This window comes from Canis aureus, chromosome 24, assembly GCF_053574225.1.
Source record: "Canis aureus isolate CA01 chromosome 24, VMU_Caureus_v.1.0, whole genome shotgun sequence".
Lineage (NCBI taxonomy): Eukaryota > Metazoa > Chordata > Mammalia > Carnivora > Canidae > Canis > Canis aureus.
In genome coordinates this window covers 32,981,835-33,007,504 of record NC_135634.1, presented here as the reverse complement: position 1 = coordinate 33,007,504, position 25,670 = coordinate 32,981,835, and the positions used below count along the sequence as shown (strand labels likewise).

The 25,670-nt window shown below is 39.2% G+C and overlaps 1 protein-coding gene across 9 annotated transcripts in view; it reads left to right on the top strand.

The window, feature by feature from the left end:
* The window catches only part of CDCA2 (cell division cycle associated 2), a 50,560-nt gene extending 39,358 nt beyond the window's left edge, over positions 1-11,202 (top strand). For all 9 annotated transcript variants that reach the window (XM_077868803.1, XM_077868800.1, XM_077868796.1 and 6 more), the window contains 2 exons: positions 7,006-7,177; positions 9,822-11,202. In XM_077868803.1, coding sequence (XP_077724929.1) covers positions 7,006-7,177; positions 9,822-11,065 — 1,416 coding nt within the window. In that variant the 3' untranslated portion in view covers positions 11,066-11,202. The remainder of the gene's footprint in view (positions 1-7,005; positions 7,178-9,821) is intronic.
* Positions 11,203-25,670: the final 14,468 nt, after the last annotated feature.

Below are 25,670 nucleotides of genomic sequence, written 5' to 3'. Positions count from 1 at the left end.
AGTAGGCTTCTTGGTACTGAATTGTGATCCCACTCCCACACCGCCCCCAAAATATTTCTTTTTTTTTTTTAATTTTTATTTATTTATGATAGTCACACACACAGAGAGAGAGAGAGAGGCAGAGACATAGGCAGAGAGAGAAGCAGGCTCCATGCACCGGGAGCCCGACGTGGGATTCGATCCTGGGTCTCCAGGATCGCGCCCTGGGCCAAAGGCAGGCACCAACCGCTGCGCCACCCAGGGATCCCCCCCAAAATATTTTTTTGTTGAAACCCTAACCTCAGGGCACTTAGGTGGCTCAGTGGTTGAGCATCTGCCTTTGGCATGATCCTGGGGTTCTGGGATTGAGTCCCGCATCAGGCTTCCAGCAGGGAGCCTGCTTCTCTCTCTGTGTCTCTGCCTTTTCCTCTCTGTCTCTCATGAGTAAATAAATCTTTAAAAAAAAAGGGAAGAAACTCTAAGTTAACATGAGACCATTGGGATGGTCTCTATTCCAATGTGACATGTGTCCTTATAAGAGGAAGTTTGGACACAAAAGGAGACCCTCAGTGTGCACACAGCCAGGGAGAAAACCAGCTAAAGAGGCAGCAGGAAGGGGATCCCTCGGTAGCTCAGTGGTTTAGCGCCTGCCTTTGACCCAGGGTGTGATCCTGGATTTCTGGGATCAAGTCCCACATCGGGCTCCCTGCATGAAGCCTGCTTTTCCCTCTGCCTTTGTCTCTGCCTCTCTCTCTCTCTGTCTCTCTCATGAATAAATAAATAAAATCTTAAAAAAAAAAAAAAAAGCAGCAGCAGGAAGTTGCCATCTGCATACTGAGGAAGAAGACCTCCTCCGAGACCAACTCTGCAAGCACCTTGATCTCGGACCTCCAGTCCCCAAAACTGTGAGGAAATAGACTAAGATTGTTGAAACCACCTAGTCTGAGGTATTTTGTGATGGCAGTTAATATGACAATCGAATGTACTATGTTTTATCTAAGAAAGTAGGGAACGTTAAACATGTATTTGTATGAACAGGTGTATATATTGATAAACACATATAAAATCTTTTCATAAAAGTGAGAGAATAAGCCAAAGGCCAAAACCAATTATCCCTGGGGAGAGGAGACAGAGGAGGGAATAGGAAAGACTCAAAGCCAGACTTTCCTGAGCATGTTTTGGACTTTTGACTTTGAACTGTGTCAGTGTGGCACAGGATACAGTAAATCAGAATTATGAGAAAGAGAACAGTCCTTAAAAATTGGAAATAAAGGGGATCCCTGGGTGGCTCAGTGGTTTAGTGCCTGCATTTGGCCCAGGGGGTGATCCTGGAGTCCTGGGATTGAGTCCCACATCGGGCTTCCTGCATAGAGCCTGCTTCTCCCTCTGTGCCTCTCCCTCTCCAGCTCTCTCTCTCTCTCTCTCTTTTATGAATAAATAAATAAAATCTTTTTTAAAGAAATTTGAAATAAAAGGAGGCCAAATCATCTGGGTGTCAAGTTATTGGCTTAACCTCACAAAGAATAATTTCAAACCTAGAATTTAGAGGTCCTTTCAGAAAGCATCCTCAGGACAAGAGTGACTACAAAGGAAGTGAGCTTAATCAAACATAAGGAAGGACTCCTACTGAGAGGGGAGTGTAATGTAGAATAAAGAAATTAAGAGTTCTTGTGAAGTTTTTTTTTTTTTTTTTTTACTTACTAGGAATCCAGACCTGACCATTAGATAATAAGAATTAAAAATCAAATTCAGAACCTTGTTAGGCCAAATTTGAATTGGAAACATCAGTACGGACTCAGGTTTTATTCCTTTAAGAAGATATCCTAGCTCTTTCAAGGCTTAGAAGCAGTGAGCACCCCTGGGACCCAGACTGCCATTTCTGAATACCATCTTCAACTAAAAGTGATGAGGGTTCCGTAGTGAAATGGCTGCTTGCGGGTTTATGAACAGCACACATAGGGAACGAGCCTGGGTCAGTACCAGTGTGCAGTGAAGGAATAAGCTTAAACCCCTGCGGCCATGGGGAAGGACCGCAAACCATCTCGAAGGGGCTCCACTGACCAAAGGTGGGACAGTGTGATTATCAGAAATAACAGTTGTGGTGGATTGAAACACAGACTTCAAATGTGAAAAAACACTTCAAGTTCATAATAGTTAAAAAATCTTAAAGGTCACCTTAGAAGCTTTCTAGGACACCAACTCATTTTTGTGAAAACTAGAAAATAAGGGAGTTCTATTTTCAAGTAAACACATAGTTGATGAGGGGAACTTATTTATAGGAAAAGTTCTACTAAGTTAAAAAGACACATTCATGAAAGTTGCTGATCATGGGGTAGAAGGCTGATGGGGGAGCCAGAGTGGATGGATCGGACTGAGCACTTGAGCCTACAAAGGTCACGGGAGAGAACGCAGTCCTTCCAATGCAATGAGGAAGGGTACAAGCACCCACAAAATGCTCTTTTCAAAAAAAAAAAAAAGCTGAATCTAATCAAGTCTAGATCTAACAACTAGTGTTAGGAAGTGTAGGGGAGAGGGGAAAATAAAGACATCTTGATTGCAGTCAACCAAATCCAGAGTTTGACTAATTCTCTGAGGCCGGTGCCTCAGTTTACTCATCAAATAAATGGCAAGGGAAGAAAGATAACCATAGATTCAAAGATCTGTCAACCAAATGGAATGTGTGATGACCTTATAGGGATCCTGATTTGAACAGCTGTAAAAAGACACGGGCCAAATGGAGAAATTTAATCTCTGAGGAAATAACTAGGGTAAATTGCTCTTTTTGTTCTTTGTGCCTATGCTGTATATTTTGAGGTCATTTTATTTATTTATTTTAAAGATTTTATTTATTCATGAGAGACCAAGAGAGAGAGGGGCAGAGACAGGCAGAGGGAGAAGCAGGCTCCATGCAGGGAGCTTGATGTTGGACTCGATCCCGGGTCTCCAGGACACTTGGTTCCGGGATTCCAAGATCACTCCCTGAGCCGAAGGCAGACGCTTAACCACTGAGACACCTAGGAGTCCCTATTTTGAGGGTAGGCTGTTGTAACAAGAATTAGAGATTTCCCAGGTACCCTTTACCCAGTTTCCCCCAGTAAAACTTCAGTAGTATCACATAGAAAAATACCAACACAGTCAAGATAAAGAACATTTCCGTTGCCACAGGGATTTCTTCCCCTTTTGTAGCCCTGCCTATTTCCACGCCTGTCCCCATCATTAGTGGCAACCACTAATTTGTTCTCCATTTCTTTAATTTTGCCATTTCCAGAATGTTATGTAAATGTAATCACACTCTGTAACTTCTTAGGACTGTTTTTTTTTTTTTTTTCACTATTATATGGAGATTTATCCAGGCTGTGTATATCAACAGTTAGTTCCTTTTATTCCTGAATAGTATTTGTTATTATAAAAAAAATAATTATTTTGCAATATATACATATATCAAGTCGTTACATTGTGTATTTTACACTTAAATTTTATCTTATCTGTTTTATCTCAGTAAAGTTAGGGGGGAAATGGCATTGTAAAAAGAAAAAAATCAACAATAAAATATAATGCCAGGTAATAAAATGTTTCATTTTATTATTGGGGGGGGGGAGCTCTATATCTTAGGGATACTGAAGGATTTTCACATGAAATGAGGTGATGCCTGGGATTTGCTTTAAAATCTGAGGGAGGGAGTTATAAATGAATCCTGATTTCTATATGTTAGTAATTGTTGAAGCTAGATCATAGGTACCTGGGGTTCAATATACTATTTTACCTGTTGTGTGTTAGAAACTTTCCATTATCGAAGGTTTAAAAAATGACAGTATGAGCCTCTTATTTAGAGAGGTGGAGCTAGCCATTAAGAACTAAAAGTTGAACCAATAAATAAATGAAAGGTGTAGGGAAGGGTGTGCTTTTCATCATAAGCTTTCCTGTGCAATGTGATTTGTTGCTATGTACATGAATTGTTTTAAAATAATTTTAAAGCTATTCACAGGAAGCAAATTAAGTATTGTTTATGCAAACAAAAGACAAGTAAGTATTTACATCTATTTAGTGATCTCCTTCGCTGGGAAGAACTGTTGATGATTCTGGAGTGATTGGAATCACTTTGGGGATAGTATGTTCAGTTGTCCTTTATCTGCCTCAAGTCTTATACGAGCCTAACCATTTGTAATCAGTGGCTTCCCTAGGATTCCAGTGACATGCAGCTTTTTTATTGCAGTATAAAAGCAAGGCTGTTTTGTATTGGAACAAATTTAAATTCTGATAAGATTTTAGCCTTTGCAAATGAAACCTGCTAATAGGCAAGCAATATTAGAGGTATGTTCATGACAGAGTGCAAGTGCTTTAATAATCTTTGGTCTTTTCTCGGTTGGTGTACTACTGGCCCGTAACAATGAAAAAGCAATATTAGTTTTTCATTATGTGTAGCAAATTTTATGAAGTTTTAAATATACCTTTTCTTTTGCATTTATTCATTCATTTGTTCATTCCTTCTTTTTTATCGGGAAGTCATTGTGTTTCGGGAAGTGTTGCAGGTATGGGAGACATCTTATATGAACAAAGATGTCCAAAATCTTGCTAGAAGGGTATTTTCTGTACCTATGAATCCCAAACTATTCTAGAAGTTATAACTGATGACAATGACCATAGGGTATTAACTGTGTAGTGCCTGTGTCACACAATAACACTAAGCATACTTTGGAATCAAAAAAAATTTTCCCTATATTCTCATAGTAGTAGGAAGGAATTAAAAAAACAAGAATAGCTGACACATAGCTCTTCTGTGTATGGCTCAAGCCTTATTTTAACCATTTCACTTACATCAACTAACAATTCTCGCTGCAGTAGTGTGTGCCAGTGTGGTTTCCATTTTGCAGAGGAGGGGGTATAGAGAGGTGAGGTAACTTGCCTAAGATCGCAAAGCAGTTAGGTGACAGAGTCAGGCATCTGGCACCAGAGGTCGTGTGTTCTCTTTCACAGCTCATCTGAGGAGCCCAAGTTAAGATTTTTTCTTTTGGTTTCCACATCCATTGACCAAGCTGTCATTTCCCCAACTGTTCATGGAATCTCAACAGATGTTCCATAAGTATATATATATATATGTATGTATTTCATGGAAAAATAGTTAACCCAGCATTTCCCTAATGTGTTTGAAGATTATTTATACTGAGGACTTCTCATAGAATTTAATGTTGAATGTATATTGTAAATCACCAAGAGAAACATTTATCTTGTACAGTTCTAAAATTATTTTTCCATGGAATGTCTTATTTTGTTTTGTTTTTACAGGATATCTATACATATCTCAGGGAACATGCAGTTCTGTGCCGTTTTTGTACTCTTGAATATCATCTGTTCTTTCACGTCATCAGTTTATATGCTTTCACCCAAATAATCTTTCTTAAATGTAAAATCAAATGTTGTCATTCCCTGAATCACCGTGCAGTGAACCTTCATTGTTTTCAGGCTCATACTCATTGCATACAAGGGCCTTGCTTGCCTTGGGGAGCAATCTTGAAAGCCCCCTATAGGCCACATACCAATCTGAGTCCATAGAGACCCTGTCATGGTTTGTATGTATTACAGTTACTTGCCCTTAGACTGGGAGCCCCTTAAAGACCACATCCTGTTTGTTTTTTGTTTCCTATCTAGCCAGTTACTACATGTACATAGTGGTTTCTCAATAAATGTTTGCATGGATTCCGTTTTCTGGCAACTTTAATTGCTGAAAACATGTTCCTTATGTTGACCTAAAGTCTAGTTCTCTCCAATATTATCACACTGAGTGTACTTCTTTTTGCTCATAACAATACAGTGTTTGAGTTTCACTGAAGTCTTTTCCATATGGAACTTTTTTTTAACAGAGAACATTAATTCTCAGTTGCTAACATGGCAGTCAAAATTGAATTTAATACTACATTCCAGATAGTATTAGAACAGTTTCAATTTTTTATGGAAACCCACATGTCTGGTAATCAGTTATTACCAGACCATTGTCTGTCATCTTCTACTTGTGCTTGTTAACCCATCTCATTTTGACCTACTCATTTCAATTTTGGTTAAATCATCTTTTGTTTGAAGTAGTTCAGCTAGCTTTGTGTTATCTTTTAACTTTTTATGTATGCAACTGTTGTTTCTTCTTCCAAACCTATGAGCAGAGGACAGTCTCCCATAGTTTCCAGTAGATACCTCATTCTAGGTTAATCATGAGTCATTCTGTAACTATATCTGATTTACAAATATCTCATGTCTTAAGTCTGTCAGCTTTACAGCATCTAATCTATCTCTCACTTACCCAGAACTTATTTTGGCAAATGTTTTGTGGAAATGTAGACCATTAGTTACCATATAATCTGTAAACTGGAGTTCTGCTTCGTATTCTGTTTGACTTTGTATGAACTACCCAGGCACCCATGCCTGACTCAGAATTTCTAAAAATTTATTTTTTTTTAAGATTTTTATTTATTTATTCATGGTATATGTGTATATATGTGTGTGTGTGTGTGTGTGTATATATATATAGAGAGAGAGAGAGAGAGAGAGAGAGACGTGCACAGAGACAAAGAGACATAGGCAGAAGGAGAAGCAGGCTCCATGTAAGGAGCCTGATGTGGGACTTGATCCGGGGACCCCAGGATCACACCCTGAGCCAAAAGCAGACGCTCAACCACTGAGCCACCCAGGCATCCCAGAATTTCTAAAATTTTATTTTATTTTATTTTTTTTTTTTTTAAATTTTTTTATTTATTTATGATAGTCACAGAGAGAGAGAGAGAGAGGCAGAGACACAGGTAGAGGGAGAAGCAGGCTCCATGCACCAGGGAGCCCGACGTGGGATTCGATCCCGGGTCTCCAGGATCGCGCCCTGGGCCAAAGGCAGGCGCCAAACCGCTGCGCCACCCAGGGATCCCAATTTCTAAAATTTTAAATGGCATAACTAATCTCAGGTTTTTCTGTAAGAATTAATTAAAGGTTCAGAAGTTCAATGGTGTGACGTCTTTCCCAATTACGGCATTTTACTACATTTCACAGGCTTTAAAAAGTTGCAGGAAGAAGAAAGCAAAGAGAAAGAAGAGTGTTCAGAAGTCTTTATATGGGGAAAGAGACTTTGCTTCGAAGAAGCCGCTCCTCAGTCCTATTTCCGAGCTGCCTGAGCTCTCCGAGGGGATACCTGCCACTCTAGGTGCCGGAAGGATGTGTTCAGGTATCCTGCTCTTTTCCTGTTGATATTTTTGTCTTCTCCATCACTTTCTTGCTGTTGCACCCTCTTTTGCCTTTTTTCCATTCACTGTTAAAAAGCATATAAATAAAAATGACAACCTTGTGTCGTACTACCATGAGATTTTGAAGTTAAGGAAGCAGTAGTTGGTAACTTTTACCCTCATCAGAAACTGATGGAAACTCTGGATCTTCTCCCCAGAGAAACAAAGACACAAGATAGTACCAGTACATATAATTTTAGGGGAAATAATTTCCTTCCATCCTTTTTCTTTTTAAAGCATTTTAATGTTTTGATTTTTTTATAGCATGCTGTTAAAGTAAAATGAATTCTGTGTGGTGTTATGGTCCATCATGAAACGTAAACAAGGTGATGGCTCAGTAACAGATGGACAAAAATTTAAAAAATAATAATTGCCCTATGATGTTCCAGTAGAATTGGCACTGCCAAGCATCTATTAGAAATAACATTTATGAGTTGAACTTGATTACCTTGAAACAGTTATGTTGGCAAGCAAAGATTAATCAGTTGACATCCTAGTTAGATAAAAATTGGAGTTACATCTGTTTTATAATGCCTGAATTTGAAGATTGACTAAATCATGCTGAAATTAATAACAGTATGTGTTCATTGGTGTGTTAATTTTGTATAGAATAATTTCTAAAAATAGCTGTCTTTGTCAGTCATCAAATGTATATAGTCTGCATTCCATTTGCAATATATCTATAGGATTTATAATAGATCCTAGGACGAATACAGTATATGCCACCTTGGACTGTTGGCTTCAACCTGCTTCTTAACTTCAGAAAAGCACAGAGTTAAAGCACACACAGGTAGCCCATCATCACCTATGCTCCTCCAGCCCCTGGGCACCATCGACACCCCAGCTGCTTTATGTACTATGTCTTGAGACAGGGGGTTGGCCACTGCACCTCTTTTTAATCTGGCCCCAGTGCTGCTTAGCCTTTAAGATTTAGCTCCACTAGCTGCCTTTCAGGGAGAGTCTTTGTTCACACTGCACCTTTACTGTCTAGTTTGTAATGTTCTTCTGCCTCCCTCCCCTGCAAGTTGCAGTCACATTGACACTGAAGACCAAGTCTTATTTCATTATATCTCCAGTTCCTGACAGGAGTTTTTCCAAAGATGTTTAAATGATGACTCTTAGTGTATGTTTTCCATCTTGCATCTTATTAGAGAACTTCTTTTTAAAAACACCTGAAGGATTATTTTTTTCTCTATCCAATGGTGTCATGTTTTAAAGGTTTAAAGCAAATTATTCTTCCTCCCTTTTCCATTTCCCCCATCCCTTTCTTTTTTCCTCCCTCCATCCCTTACCCCTGTGTTTCTTCCCTAGCATGTCAAATACATAAACATTGATTTTTAAAGTTGTATGAAAAGCCCAAGTGACATATCAGTTGGTTGCCACCAAGTGGACCCTCTGTTAATCTCTGCCTCATGTGACCTGATTTTAAGTACCTAAATCATGAAATACTGGTTTTTAGATTTTTAGCTCAGCTGATGATTTGTATACCCTACAGTTCTGATTTTGTTTAAAATATTTTTTATACTTATTTGGCCATTTAAAAACTTTACTCTCTGAGATAACAAGAGAGATGGGATCCAGTAGTACTGAGTACTGAAAGCCTGAATTTGTTTACGCTGTGTTACACAGCTTAAAATCTTAAAAAAATATTTGTTTTAGAGAGAGCATGCATACATGGGAACTGGGGGAGGGGCAGAGGGAGAGGAAGAGAATCTTAGGCAGACTCCCTGCTGAGCACAGAGCCAGACCCCAGGCTCCATCTCACAACCCTGGTATCATGACCTGAACCAAATCAAGAGTTGGAGGCTTCATAGACTGAGCCACCCAGGTGCCCCATTTTAAAAAAAAAAAAAAAAAAAAAAAAAAAAATTTTTTTTTTTTTTTAAGATTTATCTATTTAAGGCTGTGTTCCATAGCTTTAAAACCTCAATGATGTTTCTTTCACCTGTGTGATGTGACACAGGGTGTCAGAAACACCGGGCACCTCCACCTGGCATATCTTCCTAGAGTCTGACTTTGAGATTGAGGTGGAAGGGACAGATTTTTTAGAATATTGAAACAAAGCTCTATGTGACAGTATAATGCAGTTTAAATTATATTAATTTTTAAACACAGGACCTAAGAGTCTGCAGAAGTACCCTCAGATCTGCCAGAATTCCAAGTTTTCTTTTCTCTATTTCAGGGGAAATGTAGCTAGAAAAGTTTCAGAAGCACGGCGGTGCCCACTTTCAGTGATTCATTTTTTGTGAAATAGGAAATGTGGCCGCCTTGTGCCGATTGACCTTGTAGTGTGGAAAGTACATTACAGGAAGCAATTTGAGATACACTTCTCATTTTCATGGTCTGAGATTATGTACTTTATCCACTCATGTATTAAATACATATTTTCTTAACCTGTGGCTTGGAGAAGAACTAGAAAGGAAAGAGCAAGATGACAGATGGGGGCAAGTACAGGGCAGCATTTGCTAAGTCTTGTGAGTTTTGAAAGCTTAACACAGAATAGATGATATGGCACCTGTTTGATATGTTGACTTTTATTTCCATTGTTACTTTTTAGTGAGACTTAAACTTATTTACATCCCTTAGATGATTTCAACTCCAACGGTGAACTTGAAGAAGAACTTGAAGAAGCAAAGCCTCCTAAAGGAAAGAGTCTTTTGCCCCAGAGCCCCGAAGATTTGCAGATGAATCAGGGCTTTAATAAATACGATCTGTCTGCATTCTGCAGCTCTTACACCAAAAGTTCCTTGTCGCTTATTAACTCTGCTTTAGATCAAGATTTAAATATAAATGCTGTAGCAACTAGTGAACATAAAATAATTCCAAAAGCAGAAATTAAGTCAGAAGGTGCAGATGAACTGAAGGCGGGCCCTGAGAGCGAAAGCAGTCATGTTTTTTGTGCTTCTGTGACCGCAGAGCCCCTGGCAGCCGATGATGCAGAATCCAGTGTTATCCTGCCGTCTCGGGAACTGGCTACTGCCAGTCAAAATGTGGAAAACATTTTCCAAATCTTTAAAATTTCAGAAGATGTAAACATAAAGTATGAAAAACAGGATGACTTTTTCATAGCTACAGAAGGAAAAGTGCAGACCATGCATTTAACGTCTGACTTCCAGAATAAAGAGGTCTTAATCAACAACGTAAAAGAAAGTAAAAGACCGAGTGCAGGTTTGAGAAGAAACTCCATAAAAGGTAGAAGTGGCACTGGTATGCGTGGTGGAGAAAAGCAGCACAGAAGGCACTCTTCATGTTATTCCGATGGGCAGAGTTTATATTTGGAAGAAAATGGAAATCACGAATCTCCCTACCTTGCGAGCAGCTCTGTAGAAATTGGTCTAGAAAATTCTGAACTGTATAAAGATTTATCTGACTCCATCGAGCAAACCTTTCAGAGAACAAACAGCGAAACAAAAGTAAGACGCAGCACACGGCTACGGAAAGATTTGGAAGATGAAGGGCTCGTGTGGATTTCACTTCCATTTCCTTCCACTTCCTGCACTTCCCAGAAAACGAAAAGGAGAACGATATGTACAGTTGACAGCAGAGGATTTGGAGGCCTGTCCCTCTCTAAAGAAACTGTGTCTTCTGGACAGAAACCGAGTATGCCATTCCCTGTATCAGGTAAAGAAAACAGAGAGGGCTTTGCTGCTGGTTCTTCCAGTTTACCTGGAAAGAGGAGGAAGAGTGTCTGCACATCTGTGCTCGCAAATACAAGAGATACTACTACTCAGGCAAAATGCTACAAAAGAAGAACCTCTCTCAGCCAGAAGGGAGAGAGCTCTCCGAAGGACTTCCAAAGAATCGAACCTGTCCAGGAACTAAAGCAGTAGCTGGCATTTCCTACAGAACGCAGGGCAGCATAGAAGGTAACCATCCGTGCTCAAAAGATTCATTCATTCCAGTTCATGTCCCTTGTTCAGCTTTGGTGTTTTAAAAGTTTCAAATAAAATCATTTGAGTTGAACTTATTTTTAAGTAGAAATAAGTGATTTTCTTCATTGAAAAGGAAAACATTCTATTTAATATTGTTCTTCTCTCCCCAAATAGTACACACTTACTGAAGCTTTCACATTGGTACATGTTCGCTGAAGCATTTAAGTCTCTGTTGCAAAAAAAACAAAAAAACAAACCAAAAAAACCTTGTCTTTTAGAATTGACTCATTCTGTCTGGATGAGAAGAGTTTAAAAAACAAAATGATAGAATTCATGTAATTTTGTGAAGATGGAAGGTATACAAGGTTAAAAACTGTTAGAAAAAGAGAAAAGATGTGTTTTAAAATGCAAAAAAAAAAGGTTAAAAAATGTTAACAGGAAAGATGGAAATCATAAGACGTTTTAAAGTTGAGAAGCTTTAATTTACTTTGTCTCAAATGAAAATTTTGTATTAATAGGTTAAAACCAAAACTTAAACATGGCACCTTGGAAAATTCCTTCAATAATCAGAATATTATAAATCTAGCATTCTAAAATGAGTATTTAGTTTATGAATGAATATGGTGAAAACATTCTGTTCTTCAAACAAACCTCTTACATGGTTTGTGGGGTGACATGCAGGTTTGGTTTTTGGTGAAAACAGAGCAGTTTAGTTGAATCGTCTTCCAGATCATTCCAGTTAGTCACATTTAGGATTTATTCAAAGAAAACCCAAATTACTGATTTGGGAATTAATTCATGGTTCTCGATTAAAAAAAAAAAATTTTTTTTTTTAATCCAGAAACTCCTATGAAAGGGCCCTGGAAAATTAGGTTACTAACACAAAGATGGTGGTAGATGGCTGATTTTTTATTTAATCTGGCCTTTTCCAGCAGTTCTCTTTATTTCACGATCTCAAGTACAATCACTTGTCTTGGATTTTCCAGTTACTTTTCAGCAGCGTCCTCTCCTGTTACCCTTTTGATGACAGCAGTTTGAAAATCTAAATTGCTATATATCTGGAATTTGTGAATGCACATAAATCATTGTATCATTAAACAATTGTCTTTGAAATCCTTTAAATCATTGAACTCTCGGTCTCCCTGATAGCAGAAACATGTTAACAAATAGAGCTCTCTATAAATAACACAACAGGGAAGAAAGCTCCTGCTGAGTGCCCATTTCCCCTGCCTCAGATAGAGACTATTTGTTACCTTCTTGGCACCAATAGGTCTGGAACTCCTGCTGTTAAAGACTAAATGTATTTTACATTAACACTCAAAGTGATCCCCAATTTCTTCAGCTAAAGGCTGGATTGTTTTAAAAATTCTTTTATCTTTACACGTAAATTATTTATGGGCTTTTTTCCCTCCCCGTTTATAGTTTGGTATAGTTGGCAAATCTCTACCACTGAAAACTGAAAACAACACCCCCCACACACACTCCCCTCAGCAAAACGAACTATTCTGAAACTTTTTGGTTTTGGTAATTTAGAAAGAAAAGAAAAACTTTCAGAAACATACGATGTTAAGGGTTTTGTTTTTTAAAAGCTTTTTGTTCTCTTCCTTTCATGTGAAGGATAAAACTACTGGTATTTTTTTTTCCTCCCCTTGTTGCTGTATGATGATGTGTGATCTCCGTTGTATTTGAATTTTAAGAAGCTCACCCGCTTTGTTCTGTTTCTCAAACCGTGCTAATGCGGACAAGGGACACATTTGATATGTGGGTTTTTTTGGCTTGAGATTTCAAATGTTAAATTCTTGTTTTCTGGCATCTCCAGTTAAGGATGTAAACACTTGATGTATTTTGTTAGTTTCAGGATGTATCAGTATAAATGTTCTGTTGATTATCTGTAAATAACAAATAGGCAGTTTTCCTAAAAAGAAGAGGTCTGAGAAATCAAACCAATTGGGACATAATTTTATCCACTGTCTCATTTGTATTCCTAAGATTTGTGTAAAGTTAATTATTTCTGTACTTGATCATGCTTGCTTGTTTTTAGCTGTTTCTGTTCATTAACGGTCGAATCGGAAAGTGGGCTTTGGAAGAGTTCTTGCCTTAATCTTTTTTTACTGCAGCAGCCCATCGCTCCTGTCGATGCTTGTTTGCTCCAGAAGATGGCAGCATGACATCTGGATACATTAACTTGGAGCCGGGGCAGCCCTTCATTGTTGCTGTGGGTGCTTCTCTGTCACTTTAATTTTCACCCGTATTTATCATGGGAGTGATATGTGTCTATTGGAAAAAAGTGGAGAACTGTACACCATTCCAAACTGTCTCCCTGCAGCCACACCTGCCCCTCCCCAGCTTTCCGTGTGAACACTGTTAACAACTGGCCTACGTCTTCCAGACCTTTGCTTGTATACCCACGAGTGTAGGTTTTGTTGTTTTCTGATGGGATCACTATAATGTGCCGTTTTGCAGCTTGATTTTCTTATTCACCAAAACACCAGGATTGAACTTCCATGTTGTTATGGGGAATCCTAGTGCAGCCTCAGTCTTTTGAATCCCTGCAGAGTCGTACACTCTGCATGTCTATAACTTAGTTAGCCTCTCCTTACTAAAGAGTCTGGTTGTCTCCACTTTTTTGTGATTGAAAATTACGCGACACTGGGCTTGTGTCAAAAATGTCCCTAAGACAAATTGCTTGAAATTAAAATTAAATGGATATCAAGTTATCTTCCCTGGTTCATACGTGATAGAGTTCTTCTATAAACATTCTGGCATGCATTTCCTTCATTCCGCCGTCACCTCAGTGCCACTTTGCTTCCTTTTTCTCTTGCTGCCCCCCATGGCATTTGAGCTGTGGAATTGAGTGTGGGGCTTAAGACTTAGCGTGATAAGAAGGAAATGGTTATTAGCGCCTGGTTCATGCTTTAGATTGAAAGAACTCTTTTTTTTTTTGAAATCAGACTTATTGAGGTGTAATTAACTATAGTAAACTATAGTGAAGTTTACCTTGTTAAATGTACAGTGTGAATTTTGGCAAATTCATACAGTCCTAGAACAGCTGCCACCGTTACATAAGAGAACACTTCCATCACCCCAGAACAGCTCTTACCTCTTTGTTGCGGTCAGACCCTCTCTCCCCCAACCCCAGCCTCTCACAACCACTTAGCAAATTTCTATCCCTCTAGTTTTGTCTTTTCCACGATGTTGTATAAATGGATATAAGAGTTATATCCTTCTGTGTCTCTTTTGAAATTTAGCAAAATGCCTTAGAGATTCATCTATGTTTCATGTTATAAGTAGTTGATTCCTGTTTCTCACTAAGTAGTAAAAGTCTGTTTAATGGATGTACCAGTTTTCTTTACTCATTCACCAATGGAATGGATATTTGGATTGTTTGTTTTTTTACCATTACAAATAAAGCTGCTATAAACATTCACAGATGGACTTTTTTTCTTTAAACACATTTTCATTTCTCTTGGGCCAATATCTAGGAGTGGGGATTCCTGGGGTGTGTGGTTGAGATATGTTTAACTTTTTGAGAAACTGCCAAACTTTTCCATTGTGGTTGCACCATTGTGCGTGCTCACCTGCAACACATTCAATTGCTCCACATTTTCACCAGCACCCAATGTTGTCTTTTTCATTTTAGAATTCTCTGTATCCCTAACAGCTAAAAATGTAGAACATCTCTTCCTGCACTTGTTTGCCATCCTTATATCCTCTTTAGTGAAGTGTCTATTCAGATGTTTCTCCAACATTTTATTTATTTATTGATGTTTTCCTATCGAATGAAAGAGTTCTGTGTATATTTGGATACAAATTCTTTTTTTTTTTTTTTTAAGATTTTATTATTCATGAAAGACACAGAGAGAGGCAGAGACACAGGCAGAGGGAGAAGCAGGCTCCTCACAGGGAGCCCAATGTGGGACTTAATCCCAGAACTCCAGGATCATGCCCCCAGCTGAAGGCAGGTATCAACCGCTGAACCACCCAGGCATCCCTGGATACAAATTATTGGATGTATCTTGCAGATATTTTTCCCCAGGTGTGACTTGTCTTTTTATTTCTTAGCACTGTCTTTTAATTTCAGTGTAATCTACAACTATCTTTTTTTTCTTTAATGGCTCATGCTTTTGTGTTTTATCTAAGAAATCTTTGCCTAATTCAAAAACAAAGATTTTCCCCTGTGTTTTCTTGTAGAAGTTTTAGAGTTTTAGCCCTCAGGTATTAGATGCATTTTGAATTAATTTTTGTAAATTATGTAAGGTCAGGGGTTTTTTTTTTAATGGAAATTATTCACCATTTGTTGAAAAGATTATACATTTTTCATTGAATTTCTGTGACACTTTTGTTAAAATTGTTTGACCTTATATGTACAAGCCTATTTCCGGACTTCATTCTTTTCCATTGATCTCTGTTCTTAAACCAACATCACACCATCTTGATTACTATGGAAGGCTTTTTTTTTTTTTTTTCTTAACTATGATTCTTTATCATAGTTTATATTTAAAAGTTCTTTTTTTGTGAGGCCAGTAGAAGCAAAAGATTGACCAACCAATTCTATCTGGAGCCTACAATTACACCCAGACTTGCATTACCATTTAGGGGAAAGAATCAATAATAAGCTATCAGAAATATAGGAAGGAAACAAACTTCATTGAGTCCATGTACATTCAGCCCAGTGCTCTTGTTCAGTTCATGATTCTAAATTGTCACCCTGAGCCCCACTGTAAGATTTAGTCATTGAGAAAGAATTCTCTTTTTGAACACTACCATATAAAATCGGCAAGAAAATAAAGTGAATTGGATTAAAATAAGGTTCAAAAGTCTTCGCCAAAAATATTAAATTATAAATCTGATTCATTTCTTCTCATAAATAAAGTTTTTACTATAGTTTGGTTTTTGTATAAAAACTGCCACTACCTTCACTCATAAAGTAGCCTTAGCATTTGAGAATTATTTCTTAAGCATAGGAATATTTTCCTGTACCAGGTCACCTTAAGTAGACAGATTGTAGATTCAATAATATGTATGCCAGGCATTAATTTCTAATGTGATCACTCTCTTCGAGATACTCCATTTTCTCTAAGGGGCAGAATTACAGTCCAGGGTGATTTGAAAGGAACATTTTGGTACTCTCAAGTGATACCACCTGGAGATCAGGTAAGTTTGATTTCTTTCTAGAAGTGATGCTTGAACAAAATATACTAACAGGAGTTTTAGAGGAATGGGGATCCAAAAGGCATATTCTTTTCCAAATGTGATTATCTTATTTTGTAATTTCTGCAATTTTTTGCTGTGTTGAGACATACTCATACACATTTTTGCTTTCAGTATTTTTCTTAATTCCCCATTAGATTCTAACCTATGAATAAAGCTGGACAAAGCTTGGATTTGAAACTAGACTAGAGAGTATGAACGTACATAACAAAGTTTTAAAGAAGTCTCTCCTCCTTGAATGCTGATGCATTTCTGTCTTTTGTATTACCAGATTTCTTGGTAGTGTGTCAAAGGGTTGACCCAGGACCTGGAATCCATGATCAAGTGAACAGAACTGCAATGATATTAAATCACAATAAATAATTGTACATACCAAAAAAAAAAAAATGTTGGGTGTTTCCTGTTTTGTTTTGTGGTTGGTTTTTGTTGATGGTCATGGGGTGTTTTTTTTTTTTAACCTTTAATTTATTGGAGATTATTTCCCCCGTTTTTTTTCTTTTTCTTCTTTTTTTTTTTTTTTTTTTTTGAGATTATTTCGTAACCTTAACTTGGCTCTAGAACAGATTAATTACCAATGTACTGTGGCCTAACAATTTCAAATTTGTCTACTGTTGTACTGGTGTGTTCATCTTTGTACATTCTTTGATGCTTCTCTGTGTTTTATTAAATCATGATACAGACTGCAAGTAACATAATAGCTTTGGTGAGAAGATGAGTAATTACTGCCATTCTCCTGATACATAGTTTTGTCCCACATCTTCAACCAAAATCCTACTTAGCCTAGGGGTGACCTTAATTTTAAGATTTATTAGGACTTTGGAAAATTTTAGGATACTGAGAAGCAAGTGTTTTCTGGAGCTGCTATTTGTAGATACCGTAAGTGTTATATCTGTTATATGAAAATGGAGAATACATGAGCATGCACACTAAAGAAAAATACCAGTTTGCATTTTCTAAGGGGCAGGTTGGGATATCCAAAATATCCAAAGACCAGTTGTGGAGCAGTTTTCTTAAGGCTTCCTTCTCATCTGTCCACAACATACACAGTGTCTGATAAATGGTTTAATTTATATTAATCTGTGAATAAAAGTGGCCTGTGAAGGTGCAAACAGCTGGCATTTGGGTTTTAGATGTAATTTAAGAAAATTCCAATTACATATTTTTTAGAGTTCCAAATTCCTGAGGGTATTTGTGAATTTTTAAGCTCTGAAATGTAAAGATAGCTCTTATATATACTTACTACATATAATAATTTTTTATTCTCATGGCTTTATTTACCTAACTTAACATTTGCTTTTTAAAAAAATTTTTTTCCCACTTGTTTGAATGTTAAATATGGTGATTTGCTAGTGACATTTCTATTTTTGCTGCTTAAAAACAAACTACATTTCCAGTGTTGTGGAGTCTGGTAAGCATGAAGTAAACGTCAGTTTTTTTCTCTCTCTAGGTATATCAAATAACTGCTAAGTAGCATCAGGTGTTTGCAAAAATAGGTTCTTCCACATGTATGGCCCAAACAGTGACATAATTTTTGTTTAGTATAAAATTGGTGTCAAACTGTTGAAACATGATAAGGATTTTTCGGTTCAAGTAAGTTTAGTTAAGATGCCAGGCACTTGGATGTAAAGTGTGTGATTTTTATGCCTAACGTTTGAACACGGACAATGTGTTCATTTTTTAATTGTTCATAACAGAACAACAATCCAAAACCACCAGTCTTTTTCTTGTTTTAAGTATACGTTGGGAATGAAGATTTCAGAAGTATTCCCTAACTCAAACCTGAAAAACCTGGTGTTGGTCTTGGGTGATTTCCAGTGACCCTGTGACTCCCTTCTTCCTGCCCCCTGTGTAGATTTGGAACTGGGCAGCCATTTTTGTTTTTGGAAGGGAAAGGAGACAGATATAATGAATGACTTTTATTGTGCAATATTTCAAACTCTCTTGAATGCATTCGAATGGGATGGAAAGTGTTCTGCCCTATGTCATAGCCAAAACAAACAAAACATATTCCCTAAACCTGCATGTGTGTTTTTCTCAAACTGGCAGTAGTTAGAGCTCTAGCTCTCAAACAAGAATTTGGTTTGACAATTTTTAGCCCTTGTTCAACTGAGTATTAGGATAGGTCACAGCCAAAGCAAATATTGTGGGGAAAAATTAATACACATATTTACAGCTTGCAGGTGGCTTTTTTTTTTTTTTTCTTAAATGGTATTTGTCTTAAGTAATTGCATTTGTAGTAATACTTTTAAATAGGCTACCTTTTTTTGGCTGATATTTTTTAAATGAACTTCTCTCCGATAATAGTAACTCCAAATGTAAATAAATTCTACAGAGGTCCCCACAGAGTGATAAATGTTTGAATTTAAGTATTTAAACATTTAGAAAGACCACTAAGAATCTGAGAATTCTAGGAATATCAGACCCAGCAAATATGCAGTAAAACTCCCTTGATGGTAGCCTTCTATGGCCCCCGAAGAATTCCTTCTAGCGAGTATCAATGACTCCTTTATGATGATGCTTCCAACATTGTTTACTGACTCCAATAACTCCCTCTTAAGTATTCCCACCCTTTGGATCTGTGGGGAGAAAGTACTCTGCACAATCAAGATAATTCATTTTGTAATGCACCATTGTGCTTCATAACCCTGGCAAAATACATTTTTTATTAGAATAATAACTTTAAATTTATGGTCACCCGTGACCATGGTTTGTGCCTTAACCAAAGAAATACTGGAAACATAAATTTTTTGAGCCAGGCAGTCTGCCTCAGAAAATGGTAGCAAAGACTTCATTCAATCCACCTTTAGGTCCTTCCTTTGAAATATAAAATTCAAACTTTCATCAAATGTTTTATTGAACAATATCAGACATCTGTGCAAATGGACATAAGCCATTGGATAATTTCACTGACCGTTAACTTTTTGTACAATAAACACTCCAAACAGAACACTGCCTTCATCTTGCATTTCAGTTAGTAACATTGCACATTGACGCAAAGATAGCTATTTCCCAAGCACTGCAAAGTCCAATTGTATTCCTATCAAGCAGCCCGACTGGCATGTTCCAGACATAAATCATTGGAAGGAGCGGGTGCTTAGCGTGGTGCAGCGTGTCTGAATGGTGGGAAGTGGAAGGACCTCTGTGTTGGTAAGTGCATCCACGAGGTCCACGGCTCTCAGGCTGTAGAGAAGCAAATATGAGTGTTACGATTTAAGAGGGGAGGGGAGGAGGGTGAAGTGCAAACTTCTTGGTAAAAAAATAAGCTGTTTTCCATTTTAAATGTTGCTCTAAGTTTTTCGATTTAAGTATTCAAACTTAAATGCGGATACATAGGGTTCTTTCACTGGGTAGCGTAGGAATAATTGGACACCGATCTATCGAAGTTCTACTATTTGTTTTTTTTTCAACTCCATGAGAGCTGAGAGATCCTTTTTTTTTTTAACCTAAAACTAAGTAAGCTTATTGTAAGATTTTTAAAAATGTACATTTCTCAGTCAAATTGGAAACAATGTGCACTGTGGCTTCATTCCCCCCTCAGAAACCAGCTTTTCTTTAGGTACATTGCCTGAGCCTACCTGCCTTCTACTCATAACACTTAATCAAGGTTTTCACACTCCACTTTGTCAGTTGGTTTGGTTTTTTTCAACCCACATTTCAGTAAAACATACAAAACACCCTTCTGAGGTAGTCTATCTCTCAAAGTGCATAGCAAGACATACGATGTTTTCCCATCTTATAAATAAGATGATCAAGAGGGAAGCGGTTTTCTCTGCCTACAGAGAGAGAGAGAGAGAGAGAGAGAGAGAGAGATGCAATAATAAGACCTGGAAAGATCGGAGGCCTTCTGGTACCGGGCCCGTGGCTTATTTCGCTTGTCTCAGCGGCCTCCTCCGTTTTCTACCTGCATGCTTAAGGAGGTCAGGCCATTTGGGAAGTTCAGTTGGAGGAGCGCTTGAAATCAATAGCTACCATGGGGTTTTGAAGCCATCCAGACTCTCACAAATAATCAAAAGCTGCATCTCTCTTCTTAAAACGACGTGAATCATGAGTGTTGATTTACCATTTCTTCTATAATATATTGGGGGCGGGAGGGGTGTGGAGGAGGAGAGGGGATTGGGAACAGGAAAGAAGCCAGAAGAAATAGCGTTCGAACCAGAAACCAGGACTGCATGTGCGTTTAGATGCCAACACTTGGAACAAGCAGCATCTCCACCAGACTCCTGAAGCATGTGCCCAGCGTCCCGCTGCTGTCCTGTAACCATCTGCTGGGATTTATATCCTGTATTTCCCCACGAGGGGCAAACAGTTCTGGCCATACCCAGACCACTTCCGAGGCGTGAGTCCTTCGGACCTTTCCTGCCTTCCCTGCCGGCCGGTGCTGCCGGCCGGTGCTCTGCCATCTGGGCAAAGCAAAGAGCTGTTACAGCCAGGCCAAAGCTGTAACAATATTAAGATGTTTTCCTCAACCTTGTCCCCAGAAAGATACTCTCTTTCCAGAAGACTCTTCTCCCCTGGGCATTACATCATGAATTGATTCAGTTCTTGGAGGAAGAAATTGGACAAAATATAATAGATTACCTCCTGGGGAAACATACTTAGGTTGTTAAGTATTCCCATCAGAAAACTAAGAAACTGCTTATATATGACTGCTCTGTCCACATTTAACCTTTCACCTTATCGCGGCTGAGCAGGGTGCTTTTTTCTGTAAAGGTTTTTGTTTTAGCGGGGCTCAGAGAGAACATTTCGCCTTTATTTTTTTAAGGAATACAAGTATGCTTTGTCTTTGCCATCCCCTGGCCTACGCGAGTTTCCTGAGCCGGGGTGCGCCACCAGATCCGGGGCAGACGAGGCTGCACAGCCGCAGAGGGCGTCCTTTCCAGGTGGAGGCTCTGGCTCCCAGTGGGCAGCGGGGAGCAGTGGGGGCACAGCTGGGCTGCAGGACAGTGGGGTGCAGCTGGGTCGATTTAATTCTCCTTAAGGGTTTCTGGCCTCTCGGGCATCGTGGCCCAAGATGGAAAGACAGCTTCCCACGTGGAACTTTCAGGAGGCATCACCTGGGTTGTGCAGACAGCAAAGCCCTGCAAGGGGTATCAGTGTCGAAGGAAAAGGATCGAGTTTCCTCTCTTCCTGGGAACCAGCTCTCGGAGAAGGATGTTTATGATTGATGAAGTGACTCCCATCCAACAAATAGCACAGTAACAAATGTGGGAGCTATTTTCTCTTCCAAGTTCGAAAGCTGGAGTGCAGGAGGGGCCGGGTAGGCTTGGCCATATACATTTGCTGGCTTTGGATTGGGGTAACTTGGAACAGTAAGCAGAGTGCATGGAAGAGCAGAGGAGCCGGAGGGACCGGTAATAAAGTAGGAAGCCTTTCATCACCACATGCCCAGCTGGTCACTGGAAGCCAGTCAGTATCCAGAGCCTCGTTAGCAGATTAGAGGACCATGTTAGGGAGCTGGCCGCCTCCACCGGCGGGATCACGGACGATCCCTGTTGGCAGGGCCAGTGTCCTCTTCTGAGGCAGAAGCAGCCAAACCTTGTCCCTGAACCTCAATGACTGTCTTGTCTCATAAATCTCCAATCGGGAGATTAGTGCGGGCTCCCTGAGCATTGACATCTATTCCTTCATCCCACAGCCTTCCCAAAAGTCCTCCAGTGGCCCCAACCACGCTCCCAACTGTCAGCCTCAGAGGGCTAGGCTCCCCCGAGGAAATAGGAACAGCCACCGTGCTGGGGTAAGACGCAGCCATGGGGGGAGCTAGGGAAAGGGGACACGGGACCTCTACTATTTGTGCAACTTCCTGCGAATCTGTCTCTACAGTTGAGCCTTGAATGCCATGGGTTTGAACTGCCTGAGCCCACTTATACATGGATTTCTTTTTTTTTCTTTTTTTTATATATGTGGATTTCTGACAATAAATCCATTACTAAAAGTATTTCCTGATTCTATTATTTTCTTTTTCTCTAGCTTACTGTATTAGGAGAATACAATCTATAACACACATAACATATACAATAGGTGTTCATCAACTGTTTGGGTATCCGTAAGGTTTCTGGTCAGCAGTAGGCTATTTGTAGTTGAGTTTTTTGAGAGTCAAAAGTTAACACATGGGGCAGCCCTGATGGCCCAGCGGTTTAGCGCCACCTTCAGCCCAGGGCATGATCCTGGAGTCCCAGGATCCAGTCCCATGTCAGGCTCCCTGCATGGAGCCTGCTTCTGCTTCTCCCGCTGCCTCTCTCTCTCTCTCTCTCTGTTATGAATAAATAAAATCTTTAAAAAAAAGTTAGCACATGGATTTTCAACTGGGTTGGAGGGAGGCAGTGCTGGTGCCCCTAATCCCTGTGTTGTTCAAGGGTCAACTGTGATAAGTTTAAAAACTTAAAGGGCTGAGAACATTAACAGCAAAAGTGTCCATTACTTACCTTATCTGTAAAATGGGCATGTTAGGGGTACCTGCTTTATGTGGGTGCTAGAAAAATCAGTTAATACAGACATGGTGTCCCTTGTTTTCTCATCCTTCTACACTTTCTTATTACGGGAGCCCATTTCCTTTCTCGTGTGTCTATCCGCAGTGTTATCACTGTAGGGGTTTCTCACAGGGTCTTGTTGCACGTGGTCTCATTATTATGCCCATATTACAAAGAAGGAAGCTGACTTTAAGGTGTTTGTGTGACTTGCTCAAGATCACATAGCTACTAAGTGACAGAGCTGGAATTAGGAGTTTGCCGTGCTCTCAAGTCCATTCTCCTTTGAGGAAGATGCTGTAAATAGGCAAGGATTTGAAGGTGAGAATTTTCTCTGTGTTAGACTTGCTCATGTTATTAGAAATGCCCCTGATGGAAAGCTGCTGCCCTCTACTCAGGATTACAGACACAAGGGTCCCCTTTGCTCCATTTGGGGGGCATCTTCCCACTTCTGGTCTTGCTCTCATGTCCTTTGCCCATAGCCTCGTCCTACATGTCCTCCAAAGAAAATCAGTCCCTAAACTTCAACCACTGCACCACCTACTGCACCCCTCACTCCTAGTTTAGATATTTCTGTATCAAAATGGGGTTAGGGCAGGCGTGCGTAAGCAGCAAGGCTGTTGGTTGTGTAATCCTGCACTGAATGCACTGGCTTGCTAAAATTTCATATTATCTTACTCAAACCTTTCCCTAGGGTTTTCCTAGCCATGGAAATCAAATATAGGGATATTTTCATCACCCAAAATATATTCACCTATGATTTCACAGCAAGGGGTCAGGTGTGCATTTTAGCCAGAAAAAAAGTAGGAAGTTTGGTAGAGGTTCTCTCTAGAGTCTGACAGAAGAACAGTTTCCATGAGGGGGGTCTTGTCCATCCTAAATCCAGTTCTGGGGATAGTTTGAGTAATATAGACTCTCCTCCATCCTGCTGGGCACCTCAACCCCAAGAAGAAATCTATCTGAGCTGCTGGCTGTCATTTGTGTCCAGAGACCCAGAAGGAGGAACTGGCACAAGTCCTGTGTCAAGGGCTTGGGGCAGCAAGTGCCAAAAGAAATGTTTAGTAAATGATCATTAATTACTAGACAGTGAGTAGAGCATACATTTAGTTGGCATGCTAGCTTTAAGCTGAGAGGCTGGTTAAAGTTAAGGGGGGGTCCCTCCATCTCATTGCTCTGGTTCAGGCAGTGGTACCAAGATAGTTCGGGGTAAGGATGGGAGCTTCCTCCTAAAGGAGTTAGTATCCAAATTTGGGGAATGTTACCCTGCTTTCCCCAATAGCTTCTGCAACGGGAATTGGAGGAGGACGTTTTTAAACATTTATTTTATACGGCCTCATGACCCCATTTCCCCTGTATGTAATATGTGCCACGGACAGTGACACCATAAAATGTCGGTTAAAAAATTTCCAGATATATATTATTTTGTACTTGTAGTTTGGAAGCCTTGAGATACAAAGTGTATAAAACAATTTTAGAAAATTACAGAAGGATAGAGATGAAAAACAAAATAAGGACTATCTTTTATTTTTTTCCTACCTTCTAACTTTGTATGTAAGGAAATTGATGGGAGGGGAGTTGCAACCACTTGCCCACCACCTGCTAGGATAAGGTCTCCCAGATATAGGGCATTTGTCTATTCCCTCTCCATGTCGCTTTTGTGGGATCAATGATATTCTATCACCTAACCATGTTTTTACCTTCTTGAAATGACCACCAACTGGGCTTTCTCTCTCTTGTATGTTGACCACAGCAACAGGCTGGTCACATAACATATGTCATAGATGCTTGTTGAGGGATTGAGAGGCTGTACTATGCAATGATATACCTGCATTAGGTATTGAGACTATTATTTCTGTTAGAAAAGCATGTAATCCAAAGTCATTCTACACGCTTGGGACAGATGTTGAGCAGGAGGGGCTGGCTAAGTCTCCTGCAATCATTCCAGTATTTCTCGAAGCATGCTCCACTCCAAACAAATCAGGGAATTTGTTTAAAAAGGAAAAGACAATAATTTTGTGCCATTTGAAGGTCAGCATTTTACCCAATGACAGTGTCCCTTTGACCCACTGTTTCAAGCAGCTGCTGGACCCTGAGACACAGTGATCTCAAGCTTCTTACGCTCTCTGCTTCCTAATCATTTTGTGAGCTTTGCCTTTGATGCCAGTTGCCAGCGAGACCTCCGTGAGTTGAGAGCAGGGGATTTGAAGTTAGTCCTGAGTTTGAATCTCAGGCCCCAGTTACTGTATTATTTGCTGAATTACATATCCTCTTGGGAACTCTCAGTTGTTGCATCTATAAAATGAGGGTAATAATATTTTCTCTTACAGGGACGCTTGGGTGGCTCAGCGGTTGAGTGCCTGCTTTCGGCCCAGGGTGTGACCTTGGAGTTCCCAGATCAAGTCCCATATCAGGTTCCCTACATGGAGCCTGCTTCTCCCTCTGCCTATGTTTATGCCTCTCTCTCTCTGTGTCTCTCATGAAAAAATAAATAAAATCTTTAAAATATATATATATATTTTTTCTCTTACAGTAATTGTGAGGATTGGATTATGTAGTGATTATGTGTAAAGTTGTTTAGTGCTAGGCATACGATAGGGATTGAATAAGAGAATATTAATTTTTACTTTTCCTAACGTGATTTCAGACTTACAGAAATTTCAGACTTAAAGAAAAGTTAATAGAAATACTACAAATCGCCTTCACTAAGATTCCCAAAATACTAGTATTTTATTGTATCTGCTTTCTCTCAAGAAAGATATATCTATATAGATAGATAAATTGATACATAGATCTGTGTAGATCTATGTCTATATAGATATAGTTCTTTGACTTACAATCAGCCTACCTCCCAATAAATTCATCCTAAATTGGAAATCTCCTAGGTCAAA